General features: G+C 58.4%; 1 protein-coding gene across 4 annotated transcripts in view; it reads left to right on the top strand.

Moving 5' to 3' along the window:
- Nucleotides 1-11,506, top strand: part of TFEB (transcription factor EB) — a 54,322-nt gene extending 42,816 nt beyond the window's left edge. For 3 of the 4 annotated variants that reach the window (XM_045498167.1, XM_045498165.1, XM_045498164.1), the window contains exons 2-9: nucleotides 4,314-4,554; nucleotides 4,639-4,893; nucleotides 5,557-5,634; nucleotides 7,502-7,622; nucleotides 7,717-7,773; nucleotides 8,390-8,465; nucleotides 9,046-9,193; nucleotides 10,351-11,506. In XM_045498167.1, the coding sequence (XP_045354123.1) occupies nucleotides 4,336-4,554; nucleotides 4,639-4,893; nucleotides 5,557-5,634; nucleotides 7,502-7,622; nucleotides 7,717-7,773; nucleotides 8,390-8,465; nucleotides 9,046-9,193; nucleotides 10,351-10,839 (1,443 nt within the window). In that variant the 5' untranslated portion in view covers nucleotides 4,314-4,335 and the 3' untranslated portion in view covers nucleotides 10,840-11,506. The remainder of the gene's footprint in view (nucleotides 1-4,313; nucleotides 4,555-4,638; nucleotides 4,894-5,556; nucleotides 5,635-7,501; nucleotides 7,623-7,716; nucleotides 7,774-8,389; nucleotides 8,466-9,045; nucleotides 9,194-10,350) is intronic. The other variant, XM_045498166.1, reaches the window with a different exon arrangement.
- Nucleotides 11,507-12,818: the final 1,312 nt, after the last annotated feature.

The following is a 12,818-nucleotide window of genomic DNA, read 5'->3' as shown; positions in this document are numbered from 1 at the left end:
GTCCCTCCCCTGCTCACGCTGTCTCTCTCTGTCTCTCAAAAATAAATAAATGTAACAACAACAAAAAAAGTAAGAATGAGAGACTAGAAAAAAATCCCTGTTTACTACTCCCTACCCCAAAGGTGACTGCTCTGAACATTTGTGGCGGGGGGCGGGGGGGGGGGCGTTGGGGGAGCCCAGAATAGAAGTTCAAGAGTGGTTGTGAACCAGGCAGCCTGGGTTGTGTCCATCGTGCTGCTTAACAGCTGTGTAACCTTGGGCAAGTGATTTCACCTCTCTGTGCCTCGGTTTCCTCCCTGGAAGCTGGGGGGCAATGATAGTAGGTACCTCATAGGGTTGTTGTGAAGAATGGATGAGTTGACCTGCGAAAGCACATAGACCATCCCTGACCCAGGGCAGGCATTCAAGAAACCTTCTGATCCTTCCCTAATCTGTTCTGTATGTTTACCTACGCCCTGTCTAAATGGGCTCAGGCTCTGCGTTTAATTCTGAGGTTTCCTTTTTCAACTCAATGCTCTATCTTTGAGATCTTTTTTTTTTTTTAGTTTGTTTATTTATTTATTCATTGAGAGTGAGAGAGAGAGCACGAGCTGGGGAGGGACAGAGAGAGAGAGAGAGAGGGAGAGAGAAAATCCGAAGCAGGCTCCACACTGTCAGCACAGAGCCTGATGTGGGGCTCTGTCTCATGACCTAACCCCTCAGGAGGAGGGTGTTACTCGGGGGTGGGGGCAGGGGAGAAGATTCTTCAGGGAGGCACGTAGCCCTGGTGTCTGCAGACAGCAGGCACTCCAGGCCCCTGGTGTTACCGAATGCATGAATGGTGGACCCCTTCCCAGGCCTGGTGGATCTGGAGGTCAAATGGTGGGGAGGGTTCGGGGGTCATTTTTTGGTTCTCCTGTGTCCCTACTCCCAGTTCTTCCCTGCCAGACTGGGCACCGCCGCGGGGTGGGGGTTGCTTATGAATGGCTTTGAGAGTGAGCAGGTGTGCTTGAGGGCTGGGCAGGGAGTGGTTAGCATGCCCAGGGGCTATATGGGCCACCCCTGTCTGCCCTCAGATCCCCTCAAGTCCCTCCCTTAGCCCTGTCCCCGTCCCACCCAGGCCAGGCTCAGAGTCAGAGTGACCCAGGCAGGGTCCGGGGAGGAGGCTGGGACACGGAGGGAGGAAGCAGCCCTGTGACTGGGGTGACAGCTTTGACAACGGGGGTGGGGGAAGGGGAAGGCTCACTCTGCCGGTTTTCGAGCCACCCTCTGTCAGAGGACAGTGGACAGGCTAAGGCTACAAGCACCTTTCACCGCCCAGACGCCTCGCGGGTCACCATTCTCCGACATCCCCCTCCCAGGAGGCTCTTCCTGCCTCCATTTCACAAATGAGCAGACTGAGGCTGGCGCAGCCAGTGAGAGGCCGAGCCGAACTTAGCCCAGGTTCTCCTGTAGCAGAGCCAGCTCTGGCTCAGCCTGGGACGGGCACCCAGCCCTTTGTCGGAGCAACAAGGGGCTCGTTCTCCCCCAGTCCTCCCCGTGCCGGCTGGCACTGCCAGGCCCCGTGCCGCTCCCCCCGCCCCCCAGCAGGGACCAACTGAAGTCAGATTGTTCCCGAGGGGTAGGCTCCCCAGTGCTGCGTGGGTGAGCATGCAGGGGTGCAGGGCGTGCAGCTGCGGGCAGCGGGCCGGGCTGGGGTTGGAGCCCGGGAGGTCTGCAGGGCTGCAGTGCAGGGAGGGGGGGGGGAGGGGGTGGGGTGGGGTGGGGTGGGGAGTTGGTGATGGGGAAGACAGGCTACCACTCTTTAGGAGCACGGGAAGGGGGTGGAGGCAGCAGCTGTATCCCTGCTGCAGGACAGAGAAAGGGGGGAGCGGCAGGGGGGGGGTTGGTGGTGACTGCTCTTTTCTCCTTGGGGACGGTCCTGTTGGGAGCTGGAGAGACGCTTGGGGCTAAGGCAGCCCCTTCGCTAATTCCTGGCCGGGTGGCGGGGGTGGGGCAGAGAAGGGAGGAAGGAAGGTGAGTAAGGGTCCCTGAGTACGCATGGTGGTAGAGGGAGCCCTGAGTTGGGGGTCATGTGGCTTGGGCTCCATTCCTGGCCCCGGGCCAACCAGACGTGCAACGGGGGCCAGGCTGCTTCCCAGCTCTGCACAGACACAGCAGTCCCCTCCGCCCCCGCCCATCCCCAACCCCTGCCCACACGGGCTGGGGAACCAAACCGGTTGGGGTCCCACCTCTGTCTCTGTCAGACACGTAACTTCCCTGGGCCTCTAGTTTCTCCTTATCCGTAAAAGGAGAATAATAACCAAGGCTGCCTCATGGGGCTGTTTGAGGTTAAAGTGCTTGGAACAGTGCCCAGCGCCCAGGAAATGCTCAAATAGATGCAAATTATTATTATGTCCATGATCCAGTGATTTTCGCTGAATATTTGCCAGTACCTTCCACTAATGCCGACTGAGTTCATGTCTGGCATTAGGCTATGCTGCTTTCTTTTGCTACCCTCCCCTCTCAGAGCTCTGGGTCTCATTCTCAGGATCCTGGGGTGCAGCTCTGGCCTCTGGTCTACACTACAGCTGACCCTGCCAGCCTCGTGTGATTCTTCTTCACTCACCCACTCCGCCTACCAAGTGCCACGCACTGTGCAAGACACATTATCTTCATTTAACATGCCCCTCAATCTTCTGAAGTAGAAACTGTTTACAGATGAGGACGCGGAAGCTCAGAGAGGTTAAGTGACTTGCCTAAGGTCACACAGCGAAGCGGCAAAGCTGGGATTTAAGCTCGCGTCTGCCCTGTTTGCTCATGCTCGCTCAACCACGAAGTCGTACTGCCTCTTGCAAAGACCCCGGAGATGGGACCCTCCGCCAGAACCTTTATGGAGTTGGGGATCCCTGGGGGCTTTGCACCTTTCAGGGAGTGTTTTAGCGGGGCGGTGGGGCTTAGAAATCATTTGGTCCAACCTTTTCATTTTGTGCACAGGGAGACAGAGGCTGAGAGGAGAAGGGAGGTTGCCAGGGTCCCTCGGTGAGCTAGGGACAGAATGGGCCCAGCTACAGGACTCACTCTGTCTTTTCCTCCCTGCTTCCTCACCAGGCCTGGGGGCCTTAGCCCCCCATCCTACTGTGACCCGTCAACGATCAGGGCCGACACACTAGGTGGAGGAAGCCCTCCCTGGACTGTTGCAGGCCCCGGGTTATAACATTCACTGGACCGTAGACTCCCTGAGCTCAGGGACTACAGTTAGCTTGTCGCCGCACTGCCAGTGCCTGCTTCATAAATAGTAATCATTCCGTGCACGTTGGTGGAACAACTACGTGTTCCAGGCCCTGGGCTAAAAGCTGAAGGCAGAGCAGTGAACAAGACAGACAAAATGCCTGCCCTCAGGGGAGTTTGCATTCCTAGTGAGAGATAGACATTGAATGAAAGAACCCAGCAAAAATGCATAATATTTAAGATGATGATAAGTGTTATGGAGTAACACAAAGAAGGAAGGGGCATAGGGAATGGAGGGGGGAGGGCGGGAGGAATTTGGCAGTTTCAAACAGGTTAGTCACGGAAGGTCTCTGTAAGGTCACATTTGAGCCTTGGAGGAGGTGAAGGAATGAGTGGTGTCTGGGGGAGGGGCATCCCAGACCGAGGGGCATCTCAGTGCAAAGGCCCAGGGGGTGGGAGCGTGAGGTGTTTGAGGCTGGCGGGTGTGGCTGGATCAGGCGGAACAAGTGAGAAAGTAGGGGAAGATGGGGTCAGAGGGGCCCATGATGTGCAGACAGATCACAGAGAGCCTTTTAGGGTGGAACTTCAGGTTTTACTCCGAGTGAAGCGGGAGCCATGGACGGTTCTGAGCAGACGGAGGGACGAGATCTGACTTAGGTTGAACAGGATCCCCCTGATTCCTGAGTTGCAAGTAGAATGTTGTGGGGCAAGAGAGGAGGGTGTCTGGACATTGGGAGGCTTTTTTGAGGAAGCCAGATAAGGCAAGGTCCAGGCTGGGCCCGCATGGGGCAGGCAGGTGGAGGTCAGATCTGCCAGGATGCGGTGTGATAGAAAGAGAGGAGTCAAGGTCGGCTCCAACCTTTTGGGGTCGACCAGCTGCAAAGAACAAAGAAAAGAGGGTCTCCATTTCTGGCCCAGGAACCAGGACACTTGGGTTCAAGTCTCGGCTCCGTCACTCTCCTGCTTGGTGGCCTTCGGCAAATCCTTTCTCCTTTCTGGGCCTCAGTGTCTGCTCCTGTACAACGGGTGCGACCCCCTCCACCTGGCCTCCCCAGTTCCCCAAGACCCGGGGCTCCGAAGAGGACGCGTGCCTCACAGGCTTGCCCCCCTCCCCCTGCCCACAGGGAGCCAGTGCCAGTGGCCGCCATGGCGTCGCGCATCGGGCTGCGGATGCAGCTCATGCGGGAGCAGGTACAGCAGGAGGAACAGCGGGAGCGCATGCAGCAGCAGGCCGTCATGCATTACATGCAGCAGCAGCAGCAGCAGCAGCAGCAGCAGCAGCAGCTGGGTGGGCCGCCCACCCCGGCCATCAACACCCCCGTCCACTTCCAGTCTCCGCCACCTGTGCCTGGGGAGGTCCTGAAGGTAGGGCGTGTCCCCAGGTGGGGCCTGTCCCCTCCCACCCTGCTTCTAGGAGCCCTAGAACCTTTGCCTTCTCCCCCCTCCCAGGTGCAGTCCTACCTGGAGAACCCTACCTCCTACCACCTGCAGCAGTCCCGGGACCAGAAGGTGCGGGAGTACCTGTCCGAGACCTACGGGAACAAGTTCGCCGCCCACATCAGCCCCGCCCAGGGCTCCCCGAAGCCCCTGCCGGCTGCCTCCCCGGGGGTGCGGGCCGGACACGTGATGTCCTCCTCAGCCGGCAACAGTGCTCCCAACAGCCCCATGGCCATGTTGCACATTGGCTCCAACCCCGAGAGGGAGGTGAGTGAGAAGCCGGCCAGGGGCTGCCATGAGCAGAGCTGGTGCCAGGTGCTATGCTCCTGGGACTCCTGGTCTAATGGCAAGGGCAAGGTGCTGCTGTCAGGGTCCCTCCCAGTCTGAGGGGGAGGTCCTGCTCTCTCAGGGACCCCAGTCTGAGCGGGGGAGACACAGCCCTGCCTCAGGGACCCGAGTGTGAGCAGGGGAGACACAGTTCTGCCCTCAGGGAGCCCCAATCTGAGGGGGGAGACACAGCCCTGTCCTGAGGGAGCCTCAGTCTGAGGGGGAGACAAAGTCCTGACCTCAGGGAGCCCTAGTCTCATAGGAAAAGCCTCGCCCCTACTTTTGAAAGCTTGACTAGGGAGAAACAGGACCCTCCTACTGGAAGGCCCAGCACACCTGCAAAGCCATGTCCAGACGGAGGGTATATAAAGGAATCTCCCTGGGGCAACTTGGCTCTTTGGGAAGAGCCCTGGCCTTGGCCTTGAGGCCTGTGGGACCTGGACAACTCATCCTCTCTCTGAACCTTTTTCCTTCACTCCACCCAAGATGAGCCAGTTGAGTGAGGTGGGCTCCAAGGTCCCTTCAGATCAGTGGCTGTCCCGGTGCCCCTTCCCTGTACTTTTCTCCCAGTGGGCCCTCCCCAGACGGACTTTTCTCTTTCAGTTTGATGTCATCGACAACATTATGTGTCTGGATGACGTCCTGGGCTTCATCAATCCTGAAACTCAGATGCCCAACACGGTACTGCTGGCCAGGGTGGGGTGGGTGTGTCAGAGGGAGAAGGTAGAGGTTCTACAGTGGCTCTGAGCCTGGACAGAACTAGAGACAGGGCTCCCCGCCCCCCTCCCCGACCCCCGGCCCCAGGCAGAGCCATCTTGCTGCAGATGACAGGCGCCTCCATCAAATCACGTGACCAGAGCCCAAGGCTGAGCAGAATTATGAATCCAGAGAGACGTGTCTAGCCTGTGTGCACGAGGCGGGCTTCAGTGGGGAGTGGCGGCTGGGCAGTTGGGAAGGCTTCCTGGGTGGGGCTAGGGGAGGGGGCAGGAGGGACTGGTGCCGGGCCTCAGCAGAGCAGGGAAAGCATTCCTGGAGGGGAGCAGTGTGGCCCTGAGCTGATGAGTTCCTTTGGGATCTGGGACATCCCTCTTTTGCAAAGCCTAGGGCCCAGCGGGCACAGGCCTGTGTCCCTCACTCCACGGGACAAGTGATAGGGGGCTGGCTTTGTCCCCTCCCTCCAGCAGCCTCCTGGAGTGTGAATGCTCTCTGGGCCTCCTGGACAGGGGTGAAGAAGCAGATGGGAAGAAGCCAGCCTTAGAATCAAGAGGCCTAGCTTCTGGCTGTGGCTGTGACCTTGGGAAGTCCCTTAACTGTTCTGAACGCCAGTTTTCTCAGCAGCAAAATGGGGGTGATGCCGTCTACCCACGGGATTGTGGGAAAATGAGATAAGGCAGGAAATTGGGGGCTAGCTCCGCACAGGGTGACACGTTTACACGGAACAGGTGGAATTGTGGGTGTCCCCACCCCTTTTTGGGAGGTCCTGAACCTCAGCTGCTTGGTCCTGCTCCTTGGGCCTGACCCTATGACCCTGATCCTGGCCCCAGCTTAGGACACTGAGGGGAAGCCCCCAAATCTTTCAGTGGGAAGTCAGAGTCAGTCCTTAATCCCCACTGCCCTGGTGACATTGCCCAGTGGCTTAGCAGGAACTGGTCAGGGCCAGTTGGGTCTGAAACCTACTGCCAGCAGAGCAGGGAAGGCTGGGGAGAGAGAGAAAGCCAGACTGCACAAGTGTCCGGTCCCTTTAGGCCGGGTATCTGGTAGGGCACCTGTGTGCCCACCTAGGGTTCTGGACCTGTGATTTGCTCTGTGTGTTCCTGTGGCAGGAGCTGGGGTGATCATTCCAGAACTCAAGTCTGTCCCTGCCAGGCCTCTGTTTATCCCCCTACTGGCTGCCCATTGCAATATGCCAGGGTCTTTGCAAGTCGAATCTAGAACTCCAGGGTGTATCTCCCGCCCTGCCCACATCACGCTGTCTACTCTTGCAGCTCAAGCTTCTACTTGTGACAGCCCCCCCCCCCCTGCCCCAACTCTGTCTGTCCAGCCCCGCGTCTTTGCTCAGCCGTCCCCCTGCCAGTCCAGCCTTTCCTCACTTCTTTGCTCAGGACTCAATTCAAGTTCCATGCCCTCCAGAAACTTTCCAGAAACTCCAAAACAGATTAGGTGCTCCTCCCCTGGGCTTCCAAATGCCTGGGACGACTTCATCCCCTCCCCTGTCGGCCCTTAGGGCTGTTACCTGGTCTGATCACTCTGCAAGGATTCTAGCCACTAGGCTGGTGGCTCCTGGAGGGCAGGGGCCACACCTTATTTAGTTCCCAACCCTACAGACTTCCAGTAGAATTGCCCAGTGAAGAGGCCCAGGGTGGAGCTTTGACATCCTGGTGCTGGCTGTAGACCCTGTGAGCTGAAAGCGTGGCCGGGGAACATCAGTACAGCCTCCCCTGGGCGTCCCTGGGAAAGAAAGGCTGTTCCTGGGATGATGGGCCCTGGGCAGGGGCCCCTGTGGAGAGGGGACTGCTCACCGGGTCCCTCTCCCCACCTCACCCCACAGTTGCCCCTGTCTAGCAGCCACCTGAACGTGTACAGTGGTGACCCCCAGGTCACAGCTTCCCTGGTGGGCGTCACCAGCAGCTCCTGCCCCGCTGACCTGACCCAGAAGCGAGAGCTTACAGGTACCACCTCCCTGCCTGCCTGTGCCCTGGCTCCCTACTCCTCCCTGTCCTTCTCCCTCCCTCTCAGCTCCTCTCTCCTTTCCCTGGCCTCCAGATGCTGAGAGCCGGGCCCTGGCCAAGGAGCGGCAGAAGAAAGACAATCACAACTTAAGTGAGCCCCCCACACCCCCCACCCCCACCCCCTGGGTTCCTGCTCCCTGCCTCCCTCCTCCTCACTCTCACCTGAGCTACCCAAAAAGCCACCTGGACCCGAGCCCTCACTGGGGCTTTAAATTTTTTAATTGAAAATGTTTTATTAATTAAAAAAAAAAAAGCCACTCTGACCTGCCTGGGTTGTACACAAGACCTTAAATCTGCGCTGGGATGACTGGTGGGTTCAGCCCTGCCTTCCTCCCACTGGCCCTCTTTGGGAGATGGGGGTGGGAGAGGGGCTCCGGAGAAGAGACATTCATGAAATCCCCAGCACTTCAGAGTGAATGGGTTTATCATGTCGTATTGTTGTCTTTAGGGTGTGCAGCCTGGGAAACCAGGGAAGGTGTTCTGGGTCATGTGGGCGGAGACTCCTACCCCCAGCCGGCTTTGCTGCCTCGCAGAGCCACTGGGTTGTATCCATCTGCACTGGGCCCCTCCTTCCCATAGTGATCCCATTCCCTTCCTCACCCATTACTTCCCAGAAGGACCAAGTCACCCCTCCTTGGGCCGGGCGGACCCTTCTCCCATGGGGTCCCATCCTTCTAATTGCTCCCTCCGGGATTTGTTACCTTTAGTTGAAAGGAGGCGGAGGTTCAACATCAATGACCGCATCAAGGAGCTGGGAATGCTGATCCCCAAGGCCAACGACCTGTGAGCAGTTTCTAAGGGACAGGGGGTGGCGGCGGGCGACGCTAGGGGCTGGGGGCGGGGCAGCAGCGGCTGACCTGGTTGCCCAGGGCAAGGGCTGGGAAGAGAATCCCTCGGTTGCTCCCTTCTGAGAGCTTATCATCTATTTGGGAAAAAAAGATCCCTCCCTTATCAGGACAGCTCCAGACGGAGGAGCAAAATCCCAGAAGTGAGGCAGGGGTGGGGGCTTCCTGGAGGAGGTGTCATGCTGGGATCGTTTGGTGAGGGCTTTTGGACTGGCTTGGAGGGGTCCAGAGAGTTGAGAACTGACGTGGGTTTGGGCGGCCCAGAATGGAAGGCCCGGGGAAGGAGGCCGCTCGGCATTGCTTGCTTCCCTGGAATTACCGGGTGGGCACTGGCAAGAGTCACCCGCGAGGGTCTGTCCTGTTCAGATGGGAGCACGGCCTTCTCCACAGATGGGGGCGGGGCGCGTCTGGGGTTCCGTGGGCAAAGTTGGGAGACCTGTGGCATCGGCTTCTGGAACCAAAGCGGGGTTTTCCTTCCTCCCGCTGAGCCTGCACGTGTGATTCTGCCTGGCCCGCAGGGACGTGCGCTGGAACAAGGGCACCATCCTCAAGGCCTCGGTCGATTACATCCGGAGGATGCAGAAGGACCTACAGAAGTCCCGGGAGCTGGAGACCCACTCTCGGCGCCTGGAAATGACCAACAAGCAGCTCTTGCTCCGCATCCAGGTCCGGCCCCTGCCCTTGGACTTCTGGAGGAGTTCTGGCTCCTGCCGCGGGCCTGGCTCCGCCCCCGGGGGGGGGAGGGGCAGGGCTTATACTTCCGGAGTTGGAGGAATGAGAATGGAAGGAACCCTGGCTAACGAGCAATCCTCAGCAACGTTAAGCAACACCAGCTAGAGATTCTGTTCTGTGAGACCCTCATTTAGAATTTATTTATTTATTTATTTATTTATTTTGAGTGGGAGAGAGAGAGAGAGAGAAAGCGCGCGTGCATGCGCGTGAGGGAGGGGCAGAGAGCGAGAGAATCCCAAGCAGGCTCCACGCTGTCAGCGCAGAGCCCAACATGGGGCTCAATCCCACCAACCGTGAGATCATGACCTGAGCCCAAATCAAGAGTCAGGATGCTTAAGGGACTGGGCCACCCAGGCGCCCAGCCACGTAGCTCTTATGGTGACACTTGTCGCCCCGGCTCACGTTTCCTTAATCAATGCAAGTACATGCCTACACTTAACCTCAAGAGGGCAGGGAAGTGCAAGCCTACCTCCTGTGGAAGGCAGAGAGCTGGAATTATTTGGAATGCTAAGTCTCACCGCTGGAGAGAAACTACAGAAGGCTTGGGAGAGTCACTCCTACCATCTGGAGCGGAAGGTTCTAGTCTTGGCTGTGCTCAGGGCCTCTGTCCTCTTTGGATCTGAGGCTGCTCATCTACACAAAGGGCGGTTGCATGGCAGCTTTTAAACTTTTCTATTTCTCATAGGAGGTAATACCATTGACATTACAATCCAGCACACAGAGCCACACTCCAAGTGAAAAATCAAAGTTTCATGACAGAACCCTCCTTCTTAATAGATGCAGTGCATTCTGGTAATTTCTATTCTGGTCTAGTCTAGGCAAGTCTATTTCAATTAAAAAAAAAAAATAGAGGGTGAGCTGGTCAAGAGGCACTACAGTGGTTTCACAACCCGCTAATGAGTTGTGACTTGTAGTTTGAAAAAAATACTGGTCTAGACTCTAGAAGCCTATACTTGCTTCCAGTGGAGCCATTTTGTGGTCTTGGGTGCAGCCAGGGGAAGGGCAAGGGACTGCGGCGGGGGGGCCCCGGGGAAGGGCGGCTGGGGCCCATGAGTGTGTGCCCCCAGCCCTCTCTCTGCCTTACCTTGCAGGAGCTCGAGATGCAGGCTCAGGTGCGCGGCCTCCCCATCACCTCCCCATCGGGCGTGAATATGGCCGAGCTGGCCCAGCAGGTGGTGAAGCAGGAGCTGCCCAGTGATGAGGGCCCGGGGGAGGCCCTGCTGTTGGAGGCCGAGGTCCCGGATCCTGAGCCACTGCCGGCTCTGCCCCCCCAGGCCTCGCTGCCCCTGCCGGCCCAGCCACCTCAGCCACCCTCCCCATTCCACCACCTGGACTTCAGCCACGACCTGAGCTTTGGGGGCGGGGGCGATGAAGGGCCCCCAGGCTACCCCGAACCTTTGGGGCCAGAGCACAGCTCCCCGTTTCCCAACCTGTCCAAGAAGGATCTGGACCTCATGCTCCTGGACGACTCACTGCTACCGCTGGCCTCCGACCCTCTCTTCTCCACCATGTCCCCCGAGGCCTCCAAGGCCAGTAGCCGCCGGAGCAGCTTCAGCATGGAGGAGGGCGACGTGCTGTGACCCTGGCTGCCGCCATGCTGGGGAACGGGGGCAGGCCTGGGGGCTGGGAGGCCCGGGGCCGCCTCCCTCCCACCCTTTGGGCTGCACTTGTGTGTGAGGTAGCAAACTGGCCTGCCTCACTCCTACCTGTCGGCCCCCTGTTTGGACTTAGTGCCTGCTTGGCAGCCTGTGGGGTCAGGAGAAGCCCCCCCGCCTGGCTCAGTACTCCCCAGGGACAGCCCTCTTGATGGGGTTGGACAGGAACAGGCCTTCAGCCTGGCTCCTGGAGGTGAAATCATGAGGGGAAGGGAGGGGATGGGTGTGCTAGAGGTAAGAGGAGGTCCTGGGTGGGGTGGGGGGGTGTCTCATCTTCTGAGTCTGATCCCCACCCCTGCCGGTGAAAGAGGACATGTTGGAGCAGGGGGCTCAGGAAGTTCCTTTTCTGAGGCAGCGACTGGTCCAGGGAGTGCCCAGGCCTGCCTTTCTGGGACTCAGATGGCAACAAGTCTGTCCTCCAGCCTGGCACCCCCACCCCCCTTTGGTGCTAACAGCTCTCTACCGGGTGGTGTGAGGGCGGGGGTGGCTGGAAGAGGGGGCGCTGGGTTCAAGTTAGAGCGTGGGGTCACTGCTGGAAGAGCAGCTCCCCCCAGGCTCCCCACTTTGTGCCTTTAGTAAACACTGCTTTGTACCTGCTTGTCCTCTGTCTCTTTGGAGTGTGTGTCTGGGGCTGACGCAACTGGGGAGGATTCAACCCAATGCGCACCATTATGGATTTCGAATTCCAATGCCCTTTATGGGGATCGGGGTAAGGGTTACAGAAAGGGGGGAACAAGCCCATCACCTGGTTCCCTCCACTTCCCAGACTTGCCTCCAGGGGAGCTGGAGATGTAGCCTTACTTAGGGAGCTTAGGGACGGAAGGGGGGACAGTGTCCCTCCTTGTGGCCACAAGATGGCACTGCAGCCACGCTGGTTCCACGCCCCAGCTGTGGCCTGACACGGCTGAGCCCGATGTTGTGGGGGCCAGTTGCTATAAAGCAAGTCTTTTCTTCTTAGCTGCTGCTTAGGCTGCCCCTGGCCCGGGGTGGGGGACATGTTTCTCTTGTTCCTGAATGCCTGTGCTAGTGGTGACCTCTCCAGATTTTTCTCCCTCCCTGAGTGGGCTGACACCTGCTTGAGAAGGTCAAGCTGCCTGCTCCGTGGAGGCAAGGCCAACCCCTCTGCTCTTTGACAGAGTCTCTAGCAGGAGAGGCTCCCTAGTCACTGAGGGGCTGAGTCTTTGGGTTTGGGGAAAGAGGGACCCAACTGAACTAATTTGGGTACCAGACGCTGGGTGGAGTCAGGGATGGGGAGTGGCCCTATTCTCCACTCTGGCAGTGTCTGTCCGCCAGGGCGGCCTCGGCAAATCCTTTCCTGTCTCTGGGCTTCTGTTCCCCGGCCCCAGAATAGTTCCCATGCACCTCTGCTCTCAGATCCTGGGATTTTACGACCTCATGCGGGATGGGAAGACAGACTTGGGGCAGTGAGGGGCAGGGTGGCAGATTCTTGAGGCCCAGGTGTCTTGGGGAAGGAGGAGAGGGTCTTTTTGGGCTTTGCCTACTTCTCTCTCGACTTCCCACAGTCTTCAGGCAGAGACCAAAATGGCTTTCTCCTCCCGGGGCCCTGGGAGGCCGAAGGGGCCTAATTAAAAAAAAAATTTAAATCCCAGGATGAAAGTGGCTAAGAGGGCAATTTCCTCTGTGCAGAACTGGAGATCAAATCAACGTTGGAGCAATTAACGCGCGAGGGGGGAGGAGGAAAGGGAGTCGGGTGTGTGGGTGCTGAGGGTGGCGGGGCTGGCGGAGGCTGTAGGATTAATCTGAAGGTCAGATGGAGCCGTGGATGACCTTGGAGAGGTTGAACCAGCCCTGGAGCGCTGGCATCTCCTTCCAGTTCCAGGCCTCACCCCGCAGTCTTGGGAGCCCAGGCCCTCCTGGGGCAGGCCCTGGACTCTGGGGGATAG

The sequence above is a fragment of the Leopardus geoffroyi genome, chromosome B2 (assembly GCF_018350155.1).
Source record: "Leopardus geoffroyi isolate Oge1 chromosome B2, O.geoffroyi_Oge1_pat1.0, whole genome shotgun sequence".
Lineage (NCBI taxonomy): Eukaryota > Metazoa > Chordata > Mammalia > Carnivora > Felidae > Leopardus > Leopardus geoffroyi.
The sequence above is the reverse complement of the archived record's forward strand: the minus strand, read 5'-3'. Positions and strand labels throughout refer to the sequence as shown.